This window comes from Diadema antillarum, unplaced genomic scaffold (genome assembly GCF_040938485.1).
Source record: "Diadema antillarum isolate AM-2024a unplaced genomic scaffold, OU_Dant_1.0 seq00000723_RagTag, whole genome shotgun sequence".
NCBI classification, from domain to species: Eukaryota; Metazoa; Echinodermata; class Echinoidea; order Diadematoida; family Diadematidae; genus Diadema; species Diadema antillarum.
Genome location: NW_027271626.1, coordinates 591,558 through 616,153, shown reverse-complemented (window position 1 = coordinate 616,153; position 24,596 = coordinate 591,558). Strand labels below are relative to the sequence as shown.

The window sequence follows — 24,596 nt, the reverse complement described above, 5'->3', positions numbered from 1 at the left end:
GAACAAATGTTCTTTACTACCAATACAAGCAACACACATTGCTACATAGGATGAGTCTCAAGTATACATATTGTACTTGGGTAATGGTGTAGCAAAATCAGCCCGTCCTCAACAGGTTAAATTCAGTGTTACTGTGAAATTTGTATTTTGTGTAAAACTGTGAAAGTTTTAATAGCCATAACAGGATCAGCAGCAGTGAAAATTTTACACAAAATCACCAGTCTTTGCCTCAAATTTGGGTATTTCAATCTGAAATTTGCTTGCAGAATACAGTAAACCTCATTACAGTCGACATTGCACAGGTCAACGCAATAAAAAAAAAAAGTCCTGAAATTCTTCGCTTAAACCAACATTCAAGAGTCAACAAATTGCCAATGTCGAAATGATGTAAGGAAAGAATAACATAGTCACTGATTACATAGGCAGGTCCATTAATGCATTAATTCACCACTATAAGATATTATGTTAGTTAACTTACTTTTCACTATTTTCACCAGGTTTCTGCAATTATCTTAAAGTTAAGTTTCAAAAATTCAGTGATCATCAAACTCTGAAAGGTCAAAACGTGAAATTCCCTTTCCCTGCACTAATATCACAGGTTCAAAACAATTAAAGGTGACTTTAAACTAATATCAATTCCGTGTAAAATTGTGTGTAAGTGGACAGATTCTTTGCTAGTCCTGTGTATGTTGACTTTACTGTAATTACGGGTTCTGTCAAAGTGAAAATGAAATTATCACACCCAAAAGTTTCTACCGCAACCATCAATGATATTCTAAAGTGCATGGAATTTGATCTGGAGCTCAGAACAGGACTTATTGTCTTTTCACTCGATGCCCCCTCTGAATAACCCACACCCTACCCCAGTCCCCTCCAATCATCCTCTCAATCACAAGATAATGTAGACTCATACTGTATAATAGGAAGGATACACTCCTATTCTGCTATACAGCAATTCTCTGCATGCATGGCCACACATGTGACTCCACCGTGTATCCCATAATGCTCTGAAGGTCATCGCCCTCGGCCACCGTCTGGCATAAAACCGCTACGACGACCACAATAGACTTTGACCTGCTCACTGGAAAGTGACATTCAAACATTTGAGCACACACACAAAATCTTCCATTAAACGTCCTCCACAATTGAGAATGCATGAGATGAAGATATTTCTGTATTAAACATTCTTGTCCCTTTCAGCGTAATTTCCTGACCTTTGTTCCTGTTCCAAATGCTCAAGGCTATTTCCACTTGTGCAAATATACAAATACTTTGGTCTTTACCTGCAAGTCACCTCAGATGATAATCTGAATGGTGTCATATCTAATTACTAAGGCGAATCACCCATTTACTGATATACAATGTACGAAGCCCATTTCTACAAGAGACTATTCTGACAGTGTCTCCTAGCCGACGCCCACAACCTTTCATGTATACGCTAAATTGCTCATGCACAGAGCAAAAAGTCATGGCTTTGGGATCTGTGCTGACATGATGCTACTGAGTAATAATATGGTTCTACTGCTGTGTTTATGGCAAGGACATGCCAATGGAGCTGTTTCCCTTCAACAGCCACTTGACAAATGTCATTGGTAAAAACTGTGTAATTATTTCCTGTATCCAAAACTTTACACACATCCATTTATGCATCGGCACACCAGAACCTTGCAAATAACTTTTTGCATCTTTTCTGCGTGCAAAAAAAAAAAAAATTAAAATAAAAAAAGGGAAAAAATGCTGTATGTACATGTATGTACTATATCCTGCCTAGGTGAACTGATGAATACCAGGGAACATGTACAAACTTTACATTTACTGTGCACATAAAATAATCTCACTGCCCCTGTAACCTGTTAGCAACAATGTCTGGTCAAGGTCAATGCACTTTACATTCAAATTTGAAATGAATCATTTTGAAAATCTGTGTTACTATATTTCATAAGGTGCTCTATCAGTGACATACATATTTTACACACATTGAGAAAATACACATGCTCATACCTCCTCCAAAAGACATTACCAGATTATCGTCATGTCTATCCATGTCTGTTCTATTTCCCCAGTATGCAGTGCTCCATTCACATTCCAGTGATCATGACATGCGAAATGCTCCATCTAATTCTGCTCCATGAGCTGCACAAGGCATGGTGCATCTCATTCACACATGGAGGAAAATCGATTGATCTCCTCCGGGAATCTGCAGGACATTTGAGTGTCATTACAAGTACAACGGAGGTTACTGTGAAACATGAGAGCATAATCGAAGGCTTGAAACAAGATTAGCAGAGACAGGAGAATGGATGGAAAATTCTGGGCACACTTCACTTTATGGTTGAGAAATAAACTAATCACACATCTTATTGCATATAATCATTTCCTGTTTCCAAGTTTTAAAAGGCAAGCTATAGTTTCCTCGAGTTTACATGGGGCGCAGTGTTTTAGTAACAGAAAAAAAACCAGGTATGACACATACGTTTGCAGATTCAAAATGAGACACAAATTACCAGTACATATGGATCTGCGCATACCATCCTGCCAAATGTTCATACTGCAGTTGACCTTCACCTTTGGCGTGACGTGACCATTCACATCTCGCTCCACTCTGCCCATCATCAGTCGGCTTTGGATCTCTGGGTGTACTTGCGTTCCCTCCTCTCCGAGTTCCACCGGATGAGGTTGATGAAAAAGAGGGCGGCGTTGACGATGTACGTCGATATGCACACTAGGCAGGCATCCTCCAGGACGAACATGAGGATGTAGGCAAGGTAGCAACATCCAGCGATGGACACCAAGGATGTTAGAAGTAGGAGGATGGACGCCCAGTAGCTAAATACCATACCTGCAATGGATGCAATGCATTTGAGATTGGAGGACTCTTGATATGAAATGACAGTCATTAAATCACTAACCCATTGAGGATGGACTGATTTTGCTACAACACGCATTTCCCATGGACACCTGCCCTGGTATGCTCGGGACTAGTCTTCAACTGGTTGAGAATGGTGGTTCTCAAATAATAAAGGCATTGACCTATTTATGCAGGGGTGGCCTCTGTAGTGTTAGCAACGCTGTTCAGGAGGACTCTGGCATCATAATACCCCTACAGCGCCAAGCACCTATTTTCACATCTGGGTAAAGAAGGTCGTTTTGGTTTTAGAAAAAAAAGAAAGGCAATCTGGGCCAAGGACACAAAATCTTCATAGAAGTTAAAAGTTAATATGAATCTCCATTATGACATTGTACAGCATTAAATTCCCTTTCAAAATGCTCAGTGTTGCCTTCGTTTCCATTACATTGTGAATGAACAAGCATGGAAATTTGTAGGAAAAGTGTACTAAATGTCTTATTGATATATACCTATTACCAGGTAGTTGCCACAAAATGAAAGTTATGGCACATAAAGTGCGCTGAGCACTTACTTCTTTTTTATAACATGATAATGACGAAGTCTTCTTGTCATCAGCAACGAACAGCTCTCTACTGTAACAAAATGCTAACAACTCTTCATAGAAATGAAACTGTTCTAAAATCATGACACATTCCCCCTCCCACTTACCAAGATTACATGCATCTCACATCAGATTTCAGGCACGTGAAATGAATGGTTACTCCCCTGGTAAAAGTATAAATGCTCTCACCCAAACTGCCCATTCGCACAATTGAGCCAAATATCTTTTGTGATGCTTTGCTTGCCAAAGTCTGGTTCTCATCATACCCACTTCACACTTTGCAATTGTTGAACAATGCCAAAACTGTTAATTGGAATATGTGCATTGAGGAAACTTTTTGTGCGACATGCATCACTGAAGATCTCGTTTACCTTTTGATTCTAAACAGCCATGCCCCCCCCCCATTCCTGTCAACCTGAGGAATGTCAATTGTTTATAATTGTATTGCACTGAGGATGTGTCCTACATCTATTAAGAGGTTAAAGATGTAAATAATGTATATTCTTGGCTAAAGCTTAACTTTACATAAATTATTCATCTAAAACAATGCTCCTATTCATAGTATGACAGACAGTCATCACAAACATCACTGATAACTTTCTGTCAACTTTAACAGAATGATCTATCCTTCCATAAGATTTTCATCTCTGAAATGAAACAACAAAAAGCTATCGCTCATGTATTGTCATCTATCCACACAGAATTCAATTAGACTTGTAAAACTATGATATGCTGAAAAGGAATGTCAGAAGGACTCTGTACTGCAGGCTCTCTCCTCACAGAACGTCTGGTTTGAGGGACCAAGACTCACAGAAATTCTTCAATCTTCTTGACAAGCCTCCTCCTTGCACATGAGAGTAGAACTGTCATCATTATCAGCTTTGTGCTAGTTAAGACATTGCGAATGCAGCAAAATGTGACCTTGTTGCATTCATTCATATTTCACTGGAAGTTGACTACTGGTGTTGAAAATGTACTCACCTATGTTCTTTTGTACTAATTTTACTGTCGGAGGCATAGAGAATACATTCATGGTCTTGTGCCGGAATGGAAATGGGACCAATATTGACCCAGAGACAAATCATATGTAAAGATCCTTTCAATTTTCATCACAATAGATAACTAAACATAAAATTATGCATATTTGCATTGGTAAAGCAATTTGGAAAGTTTAAACTTATGAATTGATATTTTCTGTGAGTTATTGGATAGCTTTGACCAGCTTGGTAATTTTGATTTCGATTATCATTTGGATAGATTTGTTTCACATGGCTGCTAAGGAAGCAAAGAATGCTCGTACCCATGCATTCAGATGACAAGAGGCTTTAGGTCCTCTGAAAAAAAAAAAATGGCTAATGAGTATAGAGTGCCTTGCCTTGGGACACAACCACCACAGCTGCACAGCCAGGGGAGTTGAACACAAACCTTTGATTGGGGAGTCTGCTGTATTATCCACTATGCCACAACAGCTCTTCTAGTGCAACTAATTGACTGCACTTACCTAGAGCGATTTGAAGGCAGTAGAAGAGAACACCGTAGATAGAGTTTGGTTGGTTCAGGGGACTGTCTTCCCCCAAAACACTGCCTATCAAGCCAAAGCCTCTGCCCCACCTAAGAAGGAGAATAGATGAATTAGAAACATGTGTCATCCTCGATACTATTCATCAACAAAACTTGTTTCAATGTCAGCGATTTAGGATGACTACATAAGACCACATTCAGCAAGAAATGCAATATTTCTTTAAGACCTGAAAGCACTGGTTTCTTCAAGGATGTGTTGCAGACACAGAAAAGATACAACCAACACTCCTTATTTTTTACATGTTTGTGGCCAAGAAATGGCAACAATGAGATGAATAAAAAAGAATTCACACAGTTGACCAAGATACCTGCTTTGAGGTATCCCAAGAATGAAGCAAGGACACCATTAATGATATAATATAACATAAGCTGCCCAAAATTTGACCATAACACTGTCCAAAATATGACCGCCAGCTACATGATATGGAAACACATTCTTTTTGCATGCGGTCGAATATTTGCTTGGGAGGTCAAACCTTGCCATAGCTACAGCTGTAGGTAGCGACAATGTACATATATGCTGAATCATTCATCATAACTCAGCTTTCTTGGTTTCTGATATATTTAAAATGGCAGAGGTCTAGAGCAAACCCCCCAATTTTTGGACATCTAAGCTTTTTTGCAATATTTGTTCAACTCAAATAATACTCTACAAAATTACATCTATAATTATGTATGTTAAATATATCAACCTACTTTTTCCCAATATTGATTTTGTTAAATACATCATAAAATTTCACAGAATCCCCCAATATTATCACCTTGTCAATTCCTAAAAATTCGGACAGCCTCTCCAAAATTCGGACACGTGCACAGTGTCAATAATATCACGCCTGTAATAATCTTCAAGTATGAAGGACGCAGGACTACCAGAAGAAGAAGATGAAGAAGAATATGCATACAAGGGCTCTGAATAAATGAGCGCACGCCATACCTTGTTGGCGCAAGGTTGCATAGGGGACGTTCCGGCGCCTGTTCGTGTCCGATTTTGGTGACTCTGCACAGTTTGCATTCTGCCCCTGTGCATTTATTCACTGCATTGGCACGTATGGAGATTTTGTTTTTCGTTTGCATTTTTGAGGATACCATCACACTCTAAGCTTGCGATAAGCAAAAAATCTCGCAACAGAATGGCATAATTTTTCTATTTTGAGTGCTATTTCGGCGACCCCGATTCTTTACACGAGACCTAATTCGCTCGCGCTTTAGAAAAGTTGCACCGATTCTGCATTTTTGATGACAGTATTGGGGATTTTAGATGGATTTTTGGAGGTGACTCAGGCACTTTCCTGTGGTAAACGAGTGTGCCAGTATGTGAAACGATGTGACAGTAGAATTTGCTGGCTTGTGATACATGACAAGTGTCCGGATTTTGGAGGCCGGCTGAAAATTGGGGCTTTTGCTCTAGAATTCTATGCTTAAATTTTATTGAAATAAATCAGCAAACACTAGCAAACACTCTTTTACAAAATTTCATTTACGCTATTCTCAGAGGGTGCATTCAAGCGCTCTCCTAAAGCGAACTCTACCGTACCGTACCCGCGCCAGAGGAGCGCTCGAATGCTCCTAAAGTGTACCGTACCATACAGTACCAAGCCAAAAGTGGACCACTTCCCGATGTGCTCCAAAGGCGTACCAAAAGTGTACCGAAAGTTCGCTGTAAAGCGTGTGCGCATCATGCGCATACGTCACAATGCAAAGACATCGTTCTATTTGTTTGGGACAGCTGTAAGGAGTTCAAGTGCCAGGTGGATGACATTCTTACTACAAAAATGTGTGACCTTTTCTAAAAACAACTCGTGAGGTACGCTTTCTCTACAGTAGTGCCCTCGAACGCTTCAAATCTGGCACAGTTCAGTACAGTACGCTTTGGTTCAGTTCACTCTGGTTCGCTTTCGAGCGCTCGAACGCACCCAGAGTCACTACATGTACATTTCTAGGCTATCGATACACCCATTGATCTTCTACCTCTTGACACATGGTAGATTCACCTATGTTAGGTAATCAGTAAACGCAACACTAATACGTACTTTCGATCGTATCCATGTATACGTTAGATATCTCCAATTTTTGTAAACCCAAAATACAACTTGTACATCAAAATCACAGAATAAATATTGATAATACCTGGTAGCGTATTTCCAATCACTCACATAAATCTGAACTAAATCAGACTAAGAGTAAAACTTATCTAAAAGGCAAGCTGTGGAAAAAGACCTTCAATCAGTGTTGCCTGTGCCCAGCTACCAGGATGCAGTGCCAGTGCCAGTGACAGTGGGGTATGATCATGATCTGTAGAAACTACGTTTGTATACTTGGGTGACCCGCACCTCGTCATAGTTAATGTTTGCCCATGATTGAATCACATTTCGCCACTGAAATTCTTTGAAATCCAACTCACATACAGGAAAAATGCTGAAAATTCCAATGGAATCACAAGTTCACTGATCGATATTGAAAATTTGCAGCTATCGTCGTCAAAGGCGAACGATGCGAAAAAGTTGCGCGCTAAGGAAGGGGCCCGCAACTCGTCACCCCGCTCTCCCATAGACTTAGCACGTAAAAGACATGTGCGGGTGACCGTGATGTTCCCATAGACATACACGTAAAAGATGCGTGCGGGTGACATATAACACGTATTCCTATAGCCCTATTAAAATTTCAGATTTTCGCGAAAAACTGTTCGGTTTTCACCACAATTTGCTTGGTTGTGGTAGTCCTGCCAAGTTTCAAGCGTACAGAACACAGTCCCGGGCATACATTTTTGTTCAGTGCGCTCAAAACGATTTTAAGCGGGGTGACGGTATTCGGGCCCCTGACGAGGTGCGGGCACCTGGCTATACCAGTTCGGGAAACCCACTCACAAGGGGGGCCCCTCCTTATAAGTAACCCGTCCCCCTTATAAGTAACCCCATCCCCCTTATAAGTAACCCCCGGGGCACCCCTTATAAGGAGTCTCCACGCTTTTTTGCAATGCAACGCGAAAATGAAAGGACTGCGGCAATTCGCTTGATTATGTCCATAAAGCTTCACAAGTTTCCTAGTTACTCACGAAATTTGAGCAAAATCGGTTTGAGGCATCATATCTAAAATCATGGATTTAAATGCGATGTCAAACGACCCATGCGAATGCTGAAATGCGAGCGATTACTGGCGTGAGTGTCGCCAGGCGCGGCGGCGCGGCAATGCTTGAGTGCAGACGTGGCGACTGAGTACGGAGACTTTCGTACTCAATCGCCACGTCTGCACTCAAGCATTGCCGCGCCGCCGCGCCTGGCGACACTCACGCCAGTAATCGCTCGCATTTCAGCATTCGCATGGGTCGTTTGACATCGCATTTAAATCCATGATTTTAGATATGATGCCTCAAACCGATTTTGCTCAAATTTCGTGAGTAACTAGGAAACTTGTGAAGCTTTATGGACATAATCAAGCGAATTGCCGCAGTCCTTTCATTTTCGCGTTGCATTGCAAAAAAGCGTGGAGACTCCTTATAAGGGGTGCCCCGGGGGTTACTTATAAGGGGGACGGGGTTACTTATAAGGGGGACGGGTTACTTATAAGGAGGGGCCCCCCTTGTGAGTGGGTTTCCCGAACTGATACTACTGTTACTTACTTCTACGTGTGTGTTCTCTAATCCAACTAAGCTCTCTACCACTGGTACACTATTGACCTTATTGTGCATTTAGGTCTATGGGCTATACCATGGACATGGCCCACTGCATTCCCCATTGGCCATGGCCATGCCAGCCCATGTAATTTACGGCATGAAACCGGCGCGGCCGCCGTGCGATGTGGCAAACTGCAATGGCAAACTCCTATATCAATATGTGGGACTGTACAATGATTTTCTTACTTCGAGGTGAAGACCTTTGAACAACTGACGCTTCCACTCAAATCGCACATAGCTTTGAAGTCTGGGTTGTGTTCCTTGCTAACCTCGACGTAAAGAGCATAAAATGATAGCACTATTCCTGCCATACAAATAATCACCCTCAAGGTGGGGAAATCTGTGCGAACTAGAGTAACCATGGTGCTGGAAGACGGCTGCTGCTGCTGCTGTGTCACAGATATGGCGCTATCTTATGTACACGTAATCGCAAAAGGAGCTTTCCCATTCATTTGTGACCATGTAGTCGTGTGCGTGCCGCACCAACTCACCGGGCTGGCGTTGGCTCGGAGCCGTAACTTCAGTCCTAGATAGACGCCGCCGCCGAGCGGAGGTGGGTACGGTACAGGAGGCGAATAGCTTGAAGTAAACACACATCCACATCCTCAGCATGCACATATGTGAAGCTGTCGCTGTAATCGTGAGCTCAACAAACGTCTTTTAGTTTAGAGTACGTCACTTCTGTTTTGCCATTCATTGAATCATGGTTTAGCCTATTAAGTGGCCAGGAATATCACCGCTGTGAAACAATACTTAGATGTCTGTCTAGACTAAAGCACCCTGCGGCAGCTGCTGGGGAAGTGAGGGAGAGCGACCGGCTGAGCTGAGCCTGCGCCTGGCCGGCGCGCCGACGGCGATTGGGCAGTATGCTGACTGGTTTACAGGAATTTGGTTAGTTACCGAGTCCAGTGTGGTATGATCTGTAATCTGTGGATTAGTTGCGAAACGCTTTTTGCGAGATTTTAACATTGTTTTGTTGGGTGAGTTTCTTGCTTCTTTGAAGTGTACTGCTTAGTGTTTGGAGCGATGAGTATGTGCTGTAGACCAGCAGTTGTGAGTGATTTCAGTATGTTCAGCACAGTTGCTGCAAACCAAAGAGCTACGATATTCATTTCAAATCGTCCTGTCTTTGTTGCTATCTCTACCTATCCCTAAATATCGTCTCCAATAAGTGAAGGCTGGTCCAGATATAGTGGGTGGTATGCTCCAAATTACTGCAACAGGTACAGGGATGCACAGCATAGTGTCATTAGATTATAAAAATATTACATTGTTGTTGTTGTTGTTTTTGTATTTGAGGCGCGTCATTCAAATATGAATATTTACGCCTTTATCTTTATAATATAATTATTTTACATATAATAAATCAATAAAAATTATAACTTTTTACTATCATTTTTATGCGCGCTATGTGTCTGCTGTTATACGGTTGGGACAAATAAGTTCTGTAGGAAGACATTGTAGGAAGACTGTGATAGTCTTAGCCCCTTTGTTTTGTTTTGTTTTGTTTTTGGATTATTTGTTGTCAGACCTACCAAGTCTGACAACCATGAGACTCATGCCTCAGCCACTCTCAGGCATCAAGGGTCTTTCTCACACTCCTTTTACAGTCCTTTAAGCTTTTTCTCATGGCACTCTAAAATAGAGTGAACCCCCCCCCCCCCAAAAAAAAAAAAAAAAAAAAAAGAAGACGAAGAAGAAAGAAAGAATGGATTTCCAATCACCAGAGTAATCACTTTTTTATCAGAATGAATTGAAATATATTTATTATCAGGTATGCACAAGATTGCACAATAACCATTTTAAGAATATTAAACTTTAAAGTTCCTTAACATGGGAGGGGGACATCACATCCCCCTTCCAACAACCCCCCTCCCCCCATGGGGTCACTTCACACTGCAAATCTCGTACTTTAATAGTGCTCCTCCGATCTTGGCATCTCTGTGTTGTATGCTCTTCGTGTGGGTGGGTGTAAAAAAAAAAGTGTGTGTTTGTGAAAACAGAACTTTTCGCTTGATGTCATCACTCTCCAGTTTACAGATTATGTACTTTTTATAACTTGCTCCTGATACCACGATTTTATGGAAAAGCAGCTCAACATTCCAAACTTTCCAACTTCATTTCCGGTATCGATAGAACTAGACTGTAGCATTCAAGCAAGTTGGGTTTTTGTTGTTTTGTTTTTTTAATTCCTCTAATATGCCTTGAGAGGTGACCTGCTGTGGAATTTGAAGGGAACTATTTCTATGTCATTTCTGATTTTGATAGAAGCATAGCATTGTGGTTGTTTTCATACTTTTTTTTCATCATGCTTTGAAAGTGAACTTGCTGTGGACTTGAATTTGTACATTAAAGGGTTGGTACAGTTTCGGTTGAGAGGGGACTTCAGGTTTCTAACATTTTTCGATGATTTTTTGAGATAAAGAGAAACCTCATATGAAATATGAAAGAGCATTTCTATTAAAGATGAATTCAAAGTTTATTTGATGAAAATTGGTTTTGAAATGGCTGAGATATCCAAACAAAGCAAAGGTGGGACACATCTTTTACTAGAATCGCTTTGTTTTAAGATGTTTGTTTGTTTGGTGGTTTTTGTTTTTTTTTTGATATCTCAGCCACTTCAAAACAGATTTTCTTCAAATAAAGTTTGAATTATTCTTAGAATTGTATGCTTTTCAACATTTCATGAAGTTGTTTCTAAGTGTCTGTCAAAAAATTAAAAGCCGAATTTCACCTCAACCAATTTACTATATACCATCCCTTTAAATCAAAATGTTTCCTTCTGCATGATTGGTAACAGTCTAGGCCGTAGGAAGATGATTAAATGCACTGCCCCTGAATTTGCCATAGTGCAGCCACAAAATTCATGTGTACCAAGTGACCTGTGGAGATGAGATCATGTAGACCAGTCTTCAAACTTTTTTAAGGTTGCAAGGAATCCTGGCGGGGAATGTCATTTTTTTTGTTTCCCTGTATACAGATTGTAGCTTTTAATTCTGATCTTCCATGCAATGCCGACTCCAAAAGCTGAATTTATGCATTATAACAATATTTCAGAAGATAGCATGATTGATGGCATGTAATTTATGTCATTTTGTTGATCAATTACAAGCTTTGAAATGTAGAAATAAAGTAACAATCAAATGTTTGTATTTTAATGAATTAGAGCAGATTAAAACATAAATTCTTGTGGTGGTACTGGTGTATAATTTGCTTCCCTTGTGTTAAGCTTGCAACGGTAATTTGAATGATATATCAAATAAATAGCAAGAAACCTTTTCCATCCATTTTTTTAGAATACATGGCTATGACCTTTGTAGGCTCTGTTAACATTCTTAATAAATTATCTTTGGTGTAAAAATTTGTCATCATGAGTGTGAATGTGCTGTTCCATTCATCTCACTGTACCGATACAAGCCCTATGAATTGAGACGATCACTAGCTCCTTGTCTGGTACACAGTGTGCATTGTTAAGATTGGTGTGAGGATCGTCGAAAAATCAACATGCCGTAGTGTTTACCTTTAGTGATGTCATAATGGTCTGCAAACAGGTTTTTTAGTGTAGAATGGTGTTGCTTCAGTGCACAGATTTAGACATTCAGTTTCAAAGGCCTTCTTCCTGAAGCACTCTTTCCCTGTATTGATCACACATATGATGATGATTCTTTTCTTCTTCATTTAAAGGTAGACTTCAAATAAAATAGGATTAATAGGGGGAAAAAAAAGTATTAAAATCGTGTCACAGTTCATCATGCTTAGAGAGTGACCCCAAGCTTGAAAATGTTTACTTTTCGTCCTCGGATTTGTGGCAATTTACTGAGCGGAGTTTGCAGTGAAGGTGAATATGGGTCAGAGTTCATATTGTGTGGATGGACACAGTCCTCAGGCATTTTTGATGCAGTGGATTGAAGGTGGTTTGCTCCAATTTGATCCATCCTCAAGGAAAAACTGCTTGTTTTGTTTACTAAATGCCATTTTGCTATTGATGCATTGCCTGCCACTCTCTTGATCATGTGGTTTTGTTGTTGTTGTTTTCATCCTTGAATGTCTATGTTATACAAATGTACATACATAATCCATCAGGCCAGTAGTATTGTAGCAAAAGCATGGATGTATCATGTATACACAAAACTTTGCAAACCCTTACATTGAAAGATATTGTAAGTTTTGAGAGTTATGTACAAGTGTAGGCCCTGAGTACACTGTACATGTTTGTATTTTTTTTAAATGTTCTTAATTTCAGGGTTTTTTTTTCTTCTTTGCATTGGTTGAGTAGAGCATGTCCCTTTATTGGTGTCAATTATCATGACTTGACAAGGTCATGTTTTATGAGTAAGGATTTATTAAATTAATTTTTGCATTTTTGCTGAATTTAGTGAGCATACTGGCTGAATATTACAGTGTGCAATGTACAGTATGTCCCCTAAAAAATTACAATCAGATTTTCGCATTGATAATAGGGCAAGTCCAAGATAATGCGCACGTTACGTATGGGACATTCAGAGACTTTTATGACCTGAAAAATAGTGTTAATGGCCTTTGATCATATTGAACTTCATCATGGTGATTGATATCTAGAAGAAGTATAATCATGTAAAAAATTGAGAAAAATTACCTAGACAATTCTATTCTAGAAGAGAAAATATGTGCCGTTACGTATGGGACCAGAAAAATTTTGGTTTTTTGAACATTTTTTTCAACCTCAAAACTCTCTGAAAGTATATCATTCTACAACTTGTAACTCACTGTGATGAAAGTCACAACACTCAAGATTATCACAGGTAAGTTTCATGTCATTAGGCAAAAAGCTCTAATTACAGGATCTAATTAAAGACAGACATGACGTGTTACGTATGGGACAGTTACGTATGGGACAGTTTGTCCCCCATTCATTTAGTGTGTGAAGAACCATGTTTATGGGTATTTTGCATAATTATTGAAGTAAAATCAGTTGAAACTACTCAAATACTGATCCAGATTGTCAAGGAAACAATATTCCCCAAATATTCACCATCATAATCATATTCAATCATATTTTTATATTTTTATGACCAACCTGGGTATGCATGCCCTTTGTCCCCCATTCGTTTAGTGTGTGGAGAACCATGTTTATGGGTATTTTGCAAAATAATTTTGCAAAATGCCCATTTAAACAAATTTTTGCATAATCATTGAGGTGGAATCAGTTGAAATAACTCAAATACTGATCCTGATTGACAAGGGAACAATATTCCCCAGATATTTACCATCATAACCACCTCCAATCATATTCTATATTTTTTATGACCAACCTGAGTATATTATATGCCCTATTTTTATCAGGATAGTTACTACTGAAAAATTGAATAGTTTAAAGTGTTTACTTGCATTGATGAAGGGCAGTTTGCCATTTAGTTTCAATAAAAAACAACTTGACACAAGAAATATTAAGTTTAATAAATAAGCAATACCTGCTGCGTGGAACCCCAGTGATTGAGATATTATGATGTCTGTCTAGCAGTCAGGTCATTGATTAGAGTCACAACTCAGTATGTATACCCATGAATTTTGTTGTGGCTACTACTGAAAACTGAATAAGGACAATTTGTGTATCACTTGCAATAAAAAAAAAATCATTTTACTTGTTTTTTTCCATATACGTGTATATCACAACCATTTCAAATTGGATCTCCATCACATAAACTTTGAATTCCTCTAGTCTTAGGATTTTATGCTCTTAACTTATTCATATAAATGGTTTCCAATCATCTCTTTAAATGTTGAAAACTGAATCCCCATTTCTAAAAAAAAAACAACTATACCATCCCTTTAATGCTGATTTTTTCATTGTGTATTTTGCCATTTTCCCCTCCCCCTTTCTGAAAATTGTTCAGTCAAGTTCATGTATTGTTTCAAGTGTCTATAACTCAAAAAGTAGCTACAATGTTGGGATGCTTTCTTCAGGATGATTGACCATTTGTGTACTGAGAGACCTTCCCAGCTAGCTACATGCATTCACATGCAATATGTATGAGGATGTCCCATACGTAACGCATTTGTCCCATACGTAACATTATTTCAATGCCTAATAAAAAATATTTCTTTTACTTTTTTTTCTTTTTTCTCTGGTATTTAATTTCTCTAAACAATAAATTAGAACTTTCCAAAAGGGCATTAAAATAACCTTAGCAATTTCAGAAAAAACCTAAAAAAATGACCTCATTTTGTTACGTATGGGACATCTCATGATAGGACACGAGCTAATTTGCATAATCATTTGCATAATCCCTAAATTTTTATACCAAGTTAAACTATGTGATGAACTTCTTATGTCCACATATTAATAAAATATTATTTGCTTTCCTTTGAATTAATATGAATTTTTAAAAATGTCCCATACGTAACGCTGTGTTTCATTTTATGCAAATGAAGCCCTTGAAATTTGCATAAATTTACATAATATCATTTTTTCCTCCACGGAAATCAAAACTTCAACTCATAAGCTTCAAAATGATACCAAACATGTCAATATTGAGCAAAGATGAAATTTTACCTTCTGAGGGGACCTTATCTTGGACTTGCCCAATACCCAATATGAGTAAACTGTCTAAATGCTACTTCAAGGTCTTAAAATATAACATCTTACAAAGTGTAGCTCTATTTTGCAGAAAACCTCAGTCAATTTGGTTAAGCGGTCACAGAGAAATGTAGATTGTTGTATTTGAAGCATATCATGAGTCTGTCCAAGTTTAGCACTTCGATGCTCTTTTGTGTGAATACAATAGACAAAACTTGGATGGAAGAGATTCCTGACATCCTCTACAAAATTCCTCATTTCTCTTTGACCACTGAAGCAAATCGAATGGGGTTTTCTGTCAGATGTGGGCAATGAGTTATAGTTTCATACCCTGAATTTGTATGTAGATTGATTCACTATTTTCAAAACCATTATTGCGGAGCTCCCGTTGTAATTTTTTGGGGGGGACATACGGTATTATAATTCTTGCGCTACAGAATGTCTTTTCTATGATTTTTTTTTTTTGGATGGTTTTGATTTCAAAAAGAACCTTTGATTTTTTCATTTATGTAGGTCTAAAGAACATATTCTGTAGAATACAATATGAATCACGATTCATACTATTAGATGTGGAAAAGTGTTGAGTGTACCTTAGATGGCATTGAAGCTCTAGATGACATATTCACATCTACCAGAGATGAATAACATACTTTCAATAAAAAGATCAGTCTTTTCAGATTTCATTCCTGAATCTTCTTTACACTCAGATGGTTCCAATTCAGCAGAACCCTAATTTCCATCATCAACAATTCACGCTATAAATCTATGTGCTTCTATCGTGAGCAGTAACTCTTCGCTCACATTAATTTCCTTCATCGTGAGTCTTCATCACACCTAGGCAAATTGATTTCAGTCAAAATCTACACCGCCACAAACAGCTGAAGTCACTCAATATGAAATTTGCATCCCCCCCCCCCCACCCCCGCAAGCCTGAACCTCTCAGCCCGGTAATATCTTTATTCTTCCATAGAGCTCAACTCTGAGCTGGATTTTGCAAAGAAATCATTATCCCCCAGGGCAGTTCTTTGCCAGTCAATATTTGTGAGGCTCTGGCGACACTCCCCACCCAGCTCCCAGTGGATGCCTACACTTGACTCCAGCCGGTTGTTGAGTTCCTCCCCCATCCCCACCTCCTCACCTCTTCAACGATGGAGAGAGAGCATAGCCCTCTCTCTTCCTGTGAAATTTCTCACCACTTTTCAGAGTTCAGGCCCACAGCTGTTTGTCTGTCTGTCACACTGAGTGCCATTTTAAAGGTACAAACGGTGTACCTGTACCCATTTACATTTAAGGTCACTAAATGACTAAAGATACCAAATGTTGCATTTCTCTGTATTTTTCATTCAGTTTTGAATATTTTTTTATTTCACAATTGATGAAAATATATATTTTTTTTTTGGTGTGTGTGTGTTGGTTATATAGTTAAATTATATTTTTATCTTCGTTTTGGTATTTCTTAAATTACAAATATCAAATATTGAGCATATAGCTAGGTAATAATTCTGCAAATTAACAATACTTCAAATGATTTCTGCAATTGTGTCTTCATGCCCCTTACAATAACTCTATTTACCAGCACTATTTCATAGAACCGTTAGAATGTTTATGTTGTGTCAAGTCTTGGGAGTTACTACTTTCAGTTTCTTAGCTACACTGTAATAGTACTGTATGTGGGTTTTCTCATTTACGATGCTAGTCAGTACGGGAAAGTTGGTGGTACATCCACATTAAAAACAAACACACACTGTCAAGGATGTTTTACAGGAATGACCCCTTCATCTGAAGATGATACTGTATACAGCACATATTTTGCATAATAGAATTTGTAAGACAATTTTTGCAAGTGCTTGAATTAGCAATTACGAATCGCAATGATGGAATGACAAATAATTACAGTATAATACTACTTTTTCAGGGGAAAAGTTAGTGATTTCCCACCGTAGATATGATACACCACTTTGACTAGTGGGAGGCAATATCTTTGTGAGATTATTACATGGGTAATTCCATGAAGTTGGGGCAGTGTCCATGTAGCATCGTGATATTTGAAAAATACATTTCAGCATAACTCAATATTAATTATGCTATACATTTATTGTTTGTAGGCTTTACATTTGCATTGAGGCCACACATTCTCTTGGAAACTTTGTGCCATTCAGACTCAATTTTGATGAAGTTATTAAACAATATGTAACGGTGTCCTGTAGCATCGTGACGTGTCCATGTAGCATCGTGATATTTTGAAATTTGGTCTTAAGAGACAAATTATGGCAATTAGCTTGACTAAAATTTGATGCAATATGCATATTTACTAGATTAGTCAGATAGCTAAATATCTCAAATTTCCTGTACACAGTTTTCATTTTAAAAGAAAATTACAAAATGTATCACGATGCTACGCGGTGTCCTTTTTTGTTACATTTGGTGGACACCGCGTAGCATAGTGACACATTTTGTAATTTTCTTGTAAAAGTAAGACTGTGGAAAGGAGAGTAAAGATATTCAGCTATCTGACTAATCGAGTAATTATGCATATTATATCAAATTTTGGTCAAGCATATTGCATTAATTTGTCTTTTAGGACCAGATTTTAACTATCACGATGCTACATGGACACGTCACGATGCTACAGGACACCGTTACATTTTTTTAAAAATTACTTCATCAAAATTGAGTCTGAATGGCACAAAATTTCCAGGAAAATGTATGGTCTCAATACAAATGTACAGCCTATAAACAATATATGTATAGCATAATTAGTATTGAGTTATGCTAAAATGTAACACTTTGTGCCCCAACTTCATGGAATTACCCACATACATACTGTATATTGCAAATCAGTTGTCTTGCTGTTTACATATAATATCTATAGAATCACCATGACACACAGTGTATACCTTCATAGCATATTATTCCATCATACTAAGATTTAAAGGGAAATATTGCAAGGATCAATAAGCAGTGGCATACAAAATCCATGATGAAATATGATAAAAATCTTATATTAGACCTACTACTTGTCATTTCAATAAACTTTGCTCTTTGCTTTTTTTACAGCCCTCTCAAAGATTTTCACCATCAAAGTTTACTGGCAGATGTTTACTGTATCCGCCATATAAATGTATTTCGCAGTCTAAATTTTCGCGAATCGGGAATTCCTGACGATTTCGTGAGTAGTTAAATTCATGATCGTGGAGTCCTGTACTAAACAGAGAAATATGCGTACGTCACATTCACATCGGGATCAAAGTCAACATTTTTGCATTTCTTTAATTTCGCGACTAGCACCTGACTCATGAAATTCGCGAAAATAAAAACCTCGCGAAATATTCGGCGTATACAGTATTGTATAATTTGACATTGAGAGTACTCAACAAATACAAGTAACACTTATGTGAATGATTTATAGGCAAAGTCATATTTATTTGGGATAATGTGGACTTCACAGTAATGACATATCCCCAAAACAACACTAACTCTAAAAAATCACCAGCTCAATTTTGGGTTGCTGGACTAGATTCATGTAATTAGGAATAGCAATTTATTGTCATGTTTATTGTCATAATTTATTCTCATTTTTCAGAGTATGTAACATGTATGTTTGTGTTAAAGGTGAATAATTATTTGATAGTGGATTTGTGTTTTCCACCTTCAAGATTTTCTTGCACATCTTTATTCCATGCTGTCTATGATGCATGATTGTGTGTCTGTATTAAAGCTTCTCTAAATATTTTACAAGCTTTGCCGAGGTGTTTTTTTTTTTTCTAAGTTTCTTTCCACTTTCACAAGTTTGTGCTGCAAAGAGCGGTGTCAAACATGGAGCCCGTTGTTAGTAACATGATCCTTCCCAAATGGTGGCTGGACATATATTGACTCCCATTTCACCCATCGCACAAGCAAATTTGGAGACTGCAGGATGTCAATATTCGCCTGTCAGGATCTGACGGTCGTGGCTTTAGGAGAGAGGGATAAAAGTGAGGCGACTGATGGAAAGTTCACAGGTTTTCAAAATAACACAGCAAATTGCAGCAGGTCAGTTCTAGGATTTCTACATTAATGACTGCTAACACGCACTGGATAGTTAACATCTTTTAAAATTATATCCAGGGGGGTGTTTCATCAACGTTTGTCAGCGCTGACAACTTGAGTCACCATAGTAACAGTCAGTGACCAGAGCATCTCAGCCAATCAAAACCAAGGATTTTGCTGAAATTGGTCAGCACCGACAGTTGTCAGCGCTGACAAGCGTTGATGAAACACCCCCCTGATATGATGATAGGGGAACAAATTAATCTTTTGTCTCGCGAAGAAATTGTAGAAAGGTGTGCAATGTTTTGGTCACTATTGCAGAGCTTCATCAGGTACAATGAGGCACGTTGGTGCGTGCACACGCACGCAGGTTATAGCACGTATGCGGATGCCGTTGTCGGCACGCCATCTCTTGGGCTGGGTTGGGCAGTGCGCCATCCTGTGTCTGCTGTTTACTGCGTTCATTGGGACCTAGTTGGCAGCACGTTGTCTCCCAGAGCAAGCCTGGCAGTGCATGAACACATTTTATGATTTGGTTGTTCATTGGGAAACAGCAAGAAGATCACAGCATGCATGGTAATAGTCCAAACTAGAGATTGTTGAAAGAATAGGTATTCCTGCCAAAGCCATAAAGGTTCACAGGGGGATTTTGTCTGTGGTCAGTTTGTCTGTCCCTTTGTCAGTGTTTCTTCTTGTCATTTAAGAAAGATTTATGTAGTCAAGCCCACTGTAGCAGTCACCTGTCAATCATATTGTAAGGAATAATGCAGCAAGTATTTTAATAGGGAGTCACAAAATATTACTTTTCAAACCAGAAATATTTAAAGTAGATTTTTCCCAGGGTAGGGGTGGTGGATGTGACTTGAATGACCATTGTGATTGAGTGGATAGGACTGCAGACTTTCATTCAAGATGTCCCTAGTGTGCTGTTGTGCCTTTGGGCAAGCCACTTTCTTATTGCTCCCTTAGGAGGGGACTTTTAAGTTTAAAGCTGTTGGTTTTTAGGTGGCTTGTTCAGTGTTTGAGTGCTCTATCAGTTGCCACCTAAACTAGAAAAGCACTCGGAGAGCACAGACCTCCACAAAGCCAGCAACTCTGTTTCCACTCTTACTGGAATACACACATGCAATTTCCCAAAATAGAAGCCTTTTGTTTACGTCACTGCATGGCACCTTACCCGAGCAGAGCACGAGCTTTAGTGCGCGTATGCACGTAAACCTCTAGAGCGCTCAGCTTGAACCCCAAGTTTGTTAACCTTATATGCCAAAAGATGAAAAAAATCCTTCAGAAATTTATAAGATTTCTCAGATCACTACCAAAATTGAATGAGGTGTTCCTTTTGTCAATATTGACATTTTATGCATGTTTAGTTTTAATCCGTACACAATCGTTTGAGGTATTTTGCAAACAGACAAACCAACGGCGATGATCACTTAACCTCCTCTTTCCTTGGTGGAGGTAATAAGTCTAAACACACAGACACATGAATGAGAAAACTGAGCCATCCATCATTTTTACTCTCTTGTACATTTAGCCATATTCTGTTGATAAAATAAAAGGTATTTTATATATAGTGTCAGTAGTTAGCAGTTGATAACATTGAATGGATGTGTAGACTTTCCATGATTGTGAATTATTCTGAGTATAAGTTAAACATCAATATTAGCTAGCCATGTGTCTTAACTTTGATATTCCCAGATCACTTCATGGGCTTCCAACTGATTTGTTCTGAAACGTGGTCATGGGATATCTGTACGCACAAACCCAGTGAGGTGTAACAAGTCCATAGTCCCACTACAAAGCCATTGGTATGCAGAGGAATTAAGTGGATTATCTCATTCCTTTTCATTGACAGTTAGCCCTGGGTCTTTAGTGCCAATCTGCCAAGGGATTACAGGATCAACAGATGTTCAGATCACACACTTTATAAAAATTACAACTCAGCTCAGTCACCATGGTTGAAACTGGGCACAAACATTCAACTGTAACTGTTGAAGTTGCTGCCATATTGCCAACTCACATACATTAAAGATCTTACTTTATTATTCATTCGACACAAAGAGCAGGGTCAGTGAAGTTGTCCACCTCACATCCAACTATACCCCATGGAAGACCAAATAGTATAGATGAATATGGGCTATTCAGTAGTATTCTCAGATGAACATTTTATGAAACAAACACTGAATTGCACTAATTGCATGCTGCAATCATCGCAGCCTTTTACGAAGTATATGGGCCCCAAAGGGTTTGATGAAATGTCCGTGATCTACTTGAAAGTAACTGATGCAGAACGTAATCTAGGCTATCTTGACAATTGCTAAGTGCTTATTGAAATGCAATTTAACTTTGTAACAGACGATCAGAATCATTAAATTTCGTCTCAATATAGCAATTACTGCAAGTGTTTGTATGCTCAGGTAGTATTACTCTGTGGGTTTTAAAGGCAGACAGCTCTTTGGGCAATGCTGCTACTCAGCTGGTAAAATTAGCTTGAGATGTATTCATCAGATAATACACAGCTTTGTTATTTTGCCTTGTATTCACCCATCTTTGATTTTGCACACTTAGTATGAAGAATATGAGAGCCAATGCATCAATTTCCCCAGCTGAAGAACGCATTGAAGCTTCTGGCTTATCTCCTGACATGACGTAAGCATGTAGACTACACTTTGAGCAGTGATGAGTTTAATGATTAACTGCGCGGCACGATGCAGACAAGACTTGGTGAAGAGATAAGGAGCCAAAACAGAGGACCGATAAACACCACTGCACAATAGAGCTACAGTCACCGAAGCATAGCACGTTTTCTTTCAGAGACGTTCTCTCCATCAGTAATTTAGACCAGAAATTCTTGTTGAACCTCACTTCTGAAGGACCCCAGTTTTTGAACAGACCTAGGAAATCAACTTGCCATTATGAGACCTCAATGGGAATTGGTTTGGTAAGTTTACCTTTAAGGCGAGTAATGGTAAACTAGTTTTTATGTCAGTTTGGTATTCCTAATGCTGTAGAGTAGTATTTCATTAAGAAAGCGTTTGGTACTAAGGAAGCCTGTTTTGCAACCTATCTGGCCTTCACAAACCAAGATGCCTCAATTAGAAGACAATACCGGTAATGCATTTGTAGGCGCTGGAAGGGCAGAAGAACTTAATTGAAGATCATAGGTATCCTGTCTGGCCCTGGCCCTAAATTTTGCAGTGAAATTTCATCTGTACCTAGGCTTTTAGCAACCTAAGTTTTGATTGATATGCCAGCTCAGTTTACTGACAAAAACTTTGTCCGTATGTATGATATCTTACAGTAGAATGGTGTGGCATCATTTTTTATCAAACTGCCCCAAATTTTGTCTACCTGGAGAACTGATTCATGATATTCCTGCAATTTCACCTCCATTGTTTGAATGCTGGTCTGATTTCAATCACCTCCGGATAGAAGGCATTATTTCTTATGAAATTTTTTTCCGGAACATGTATCACCACGAGGGACGTTGAGCATTGCGTCATTCGTTTCCACATGATTCCTGCTTATGCCCCATTTAGCATGTTCCAGGCAAGAGTTGTCTCGGTCCACACCCATCTCAGAGCTACCAAGTCTCATGCATTCTGCGTGAGACTCAAGCATTTAGGGGCAATCTCACGATCTCACGCATGGCACCCATTTTTCTCAAGCATCGGGCCAAGTCTGCAACTTGGGCCTATAATAATGAGTATAGCTCAAACGATTAAAATGATAGTTGCAAATTATTGATATATTTCCCTTTTGTCTTTCAAAATAAGTAAAAAATAGTCACTTATATATTAAAGTATGCACCTAGCTGATGAAATTGAAAAAGCTCCCTGGGACTCGGGCCACAGGGGGGAAAACCCCTCCCACACCCTTGCTCGCGTGCATATTCACATGCCGAGATGCTGAGTCATGAATATCTCACTCATAAATTTTTTTTGAACTTGGCATTCCTGCCATCTTGAGTACTAAGTGAGAACCCAGGAGGTTCTAATTTTGTGAAAATAAGTACATACTTGGCTGAAGCACCATTATATAGCAAAGACTCATAAGGAACTGCAAGAGCTACGAGGGTTGATGCAGTATACTACCCCTTGTATGCTGAGCAAAAACACATTGCAAAGATGAGGTACTGTAAAGCAAGATAAATTCTCAGGAATTGAAGCCAGCAGCCTTTTTCACAGCATGAAATTTTTGTGAATTGCCACTGACATTTAATGCATAGTGTAGACAAGAACTTTTGCATTCATTTTAATTTTGTGAATCTTGGCCCTCACAAAATTTGCATTGGAATATGAAAAATGCATGTGAACAATTCTGGTTTTACAGTCACATCCAAAAGTTGTGCAGTGTCTACCATCCTTTGTTTAATATTATAAACTACAGTAATATAAGACACAAAGCACAATCAAGGGATATTTTGATAAAGCAAAGTATAAAAACGGGTTGAAGATCATGCTAGACCCTCTAGCATGAACACAGGAGAACATGCAGATGCTGTGCCAAGTTACTGTCAGTATGAAATGCTTGCAGCAAAGAAATTATTTTAAAAGTTTCACTGATGAGTGCACTCCCAACTCGACATGTACCATAGATGTATTCCACTGCCGGGCCTTATTGTAAATTATAAACAGAGTTGATTTGCATTGGTGTAACTTTTATATGAATTACATTTTGTGGATTAAAAATTCATTATGTGACATTCAGATATATTGACAGTCAAATTCATGTCATCTTTTGCTGTTTCTCCTTAAAATCTCCATGGTTTCTTCAACTGAAAATCATTAAAATTTCTACACTCTAAGTATGGTATCCTTTGTGAAATCAAAAAAAGAAGAAAAAAGAGACTGGCATCCCAATGGCCATAATGACATACATGGTAATAAATGAGATTTTGTCGATATAAAGGATGTGTATCACACGTGGACATGAAGGTTCATGTATTATAGGCCTACCTACAATGTGCATCAACAGTACATCACACCTTATTCCATGTTTTTGAAAAGGAATGTACTGCATCTTGTACTCCAGCTCAGCAATTTTCTTGGAGGAATACGGGATGAACACAGTATGAACAGGGCTTAAAGGCATTATTTTTGCAGATGAAACAGAAACCAAGCATTAGTTCTTCAAAATAGTTCTAAAATGTGAGTTAGGAATAGAAACAACTAGTTGGACCAGTATAATTGATGTTAAGTATTGTTAAACATACAAAATGTGAATAATAGTTATTATAAAAATGTTTCCAGACTAAACCATATTCAGCTATGGTTTAATGAGAAAAGCATAGGCTTTATTGCAATGAAAT

At 38.6% G+C, this 24,596-nt stretch overlaps 1 protein-coding gene and 1 pseudogene across 1 annotated transcript; one reads left to right on the top strand and one right to left on the bottom strand.

The window, feature by feature from the left end:
• Positions 1-872: 872 nt before the first annotated feature.
• Positions 873-9,080, bottom strand: LOC139738135 (vitamin K epoxide reductase complex subunit 1-like). Its single transcript, XM_071648795.1, has 3 exons — positions 8,887-9,080; positions 4,951-5,060; positions 873-2,839 (listed from the first exon to the last, which is right to left on the bottom strand). The coding sequence occupies exons 1-3, from the start codon at positions 9,060-9,062 to the stop codon at positions 2,613-2,615; spliced, it is 513 nt and encodes a 170-aa protein (XP_071504896.1). The 5' UTR covers positions 9,063-9,080; the 3' UTR covers positions 873-2,612.
• Positions 9,081-9,285: 205 nt separating this feature from the next.
• Positions 9,286-24,596, top strand: part of LOC139738126 (uncharacterized) — a 58,266-nt pseudogene continuing 42,955 nt past the window's right edge.

Coding starts and splice junctions, on each gene's coding strand:
- LOC139738135 (XM_071648795.1), bottom strand. CDS start 9,062: ATGGTTACTCTAGTTCGCACAGATTTCCCCACCTTGAGGGTGATTATT. Junction 5,061..8,886: donor TCAAAGGTCTTCACCTCGAA/GTAAGAAAATCA, acceptor TCTCCTTCTTAG/GTGGGGCAGAGGCTTTGGCT. Junction 2,840..4,950: donor CTGCCTTCAAATCGCTCTAG/GTAAGTGCAGTC, acceptor CATCCATTGCAG/GTATGGTATTTAGCTACTGG.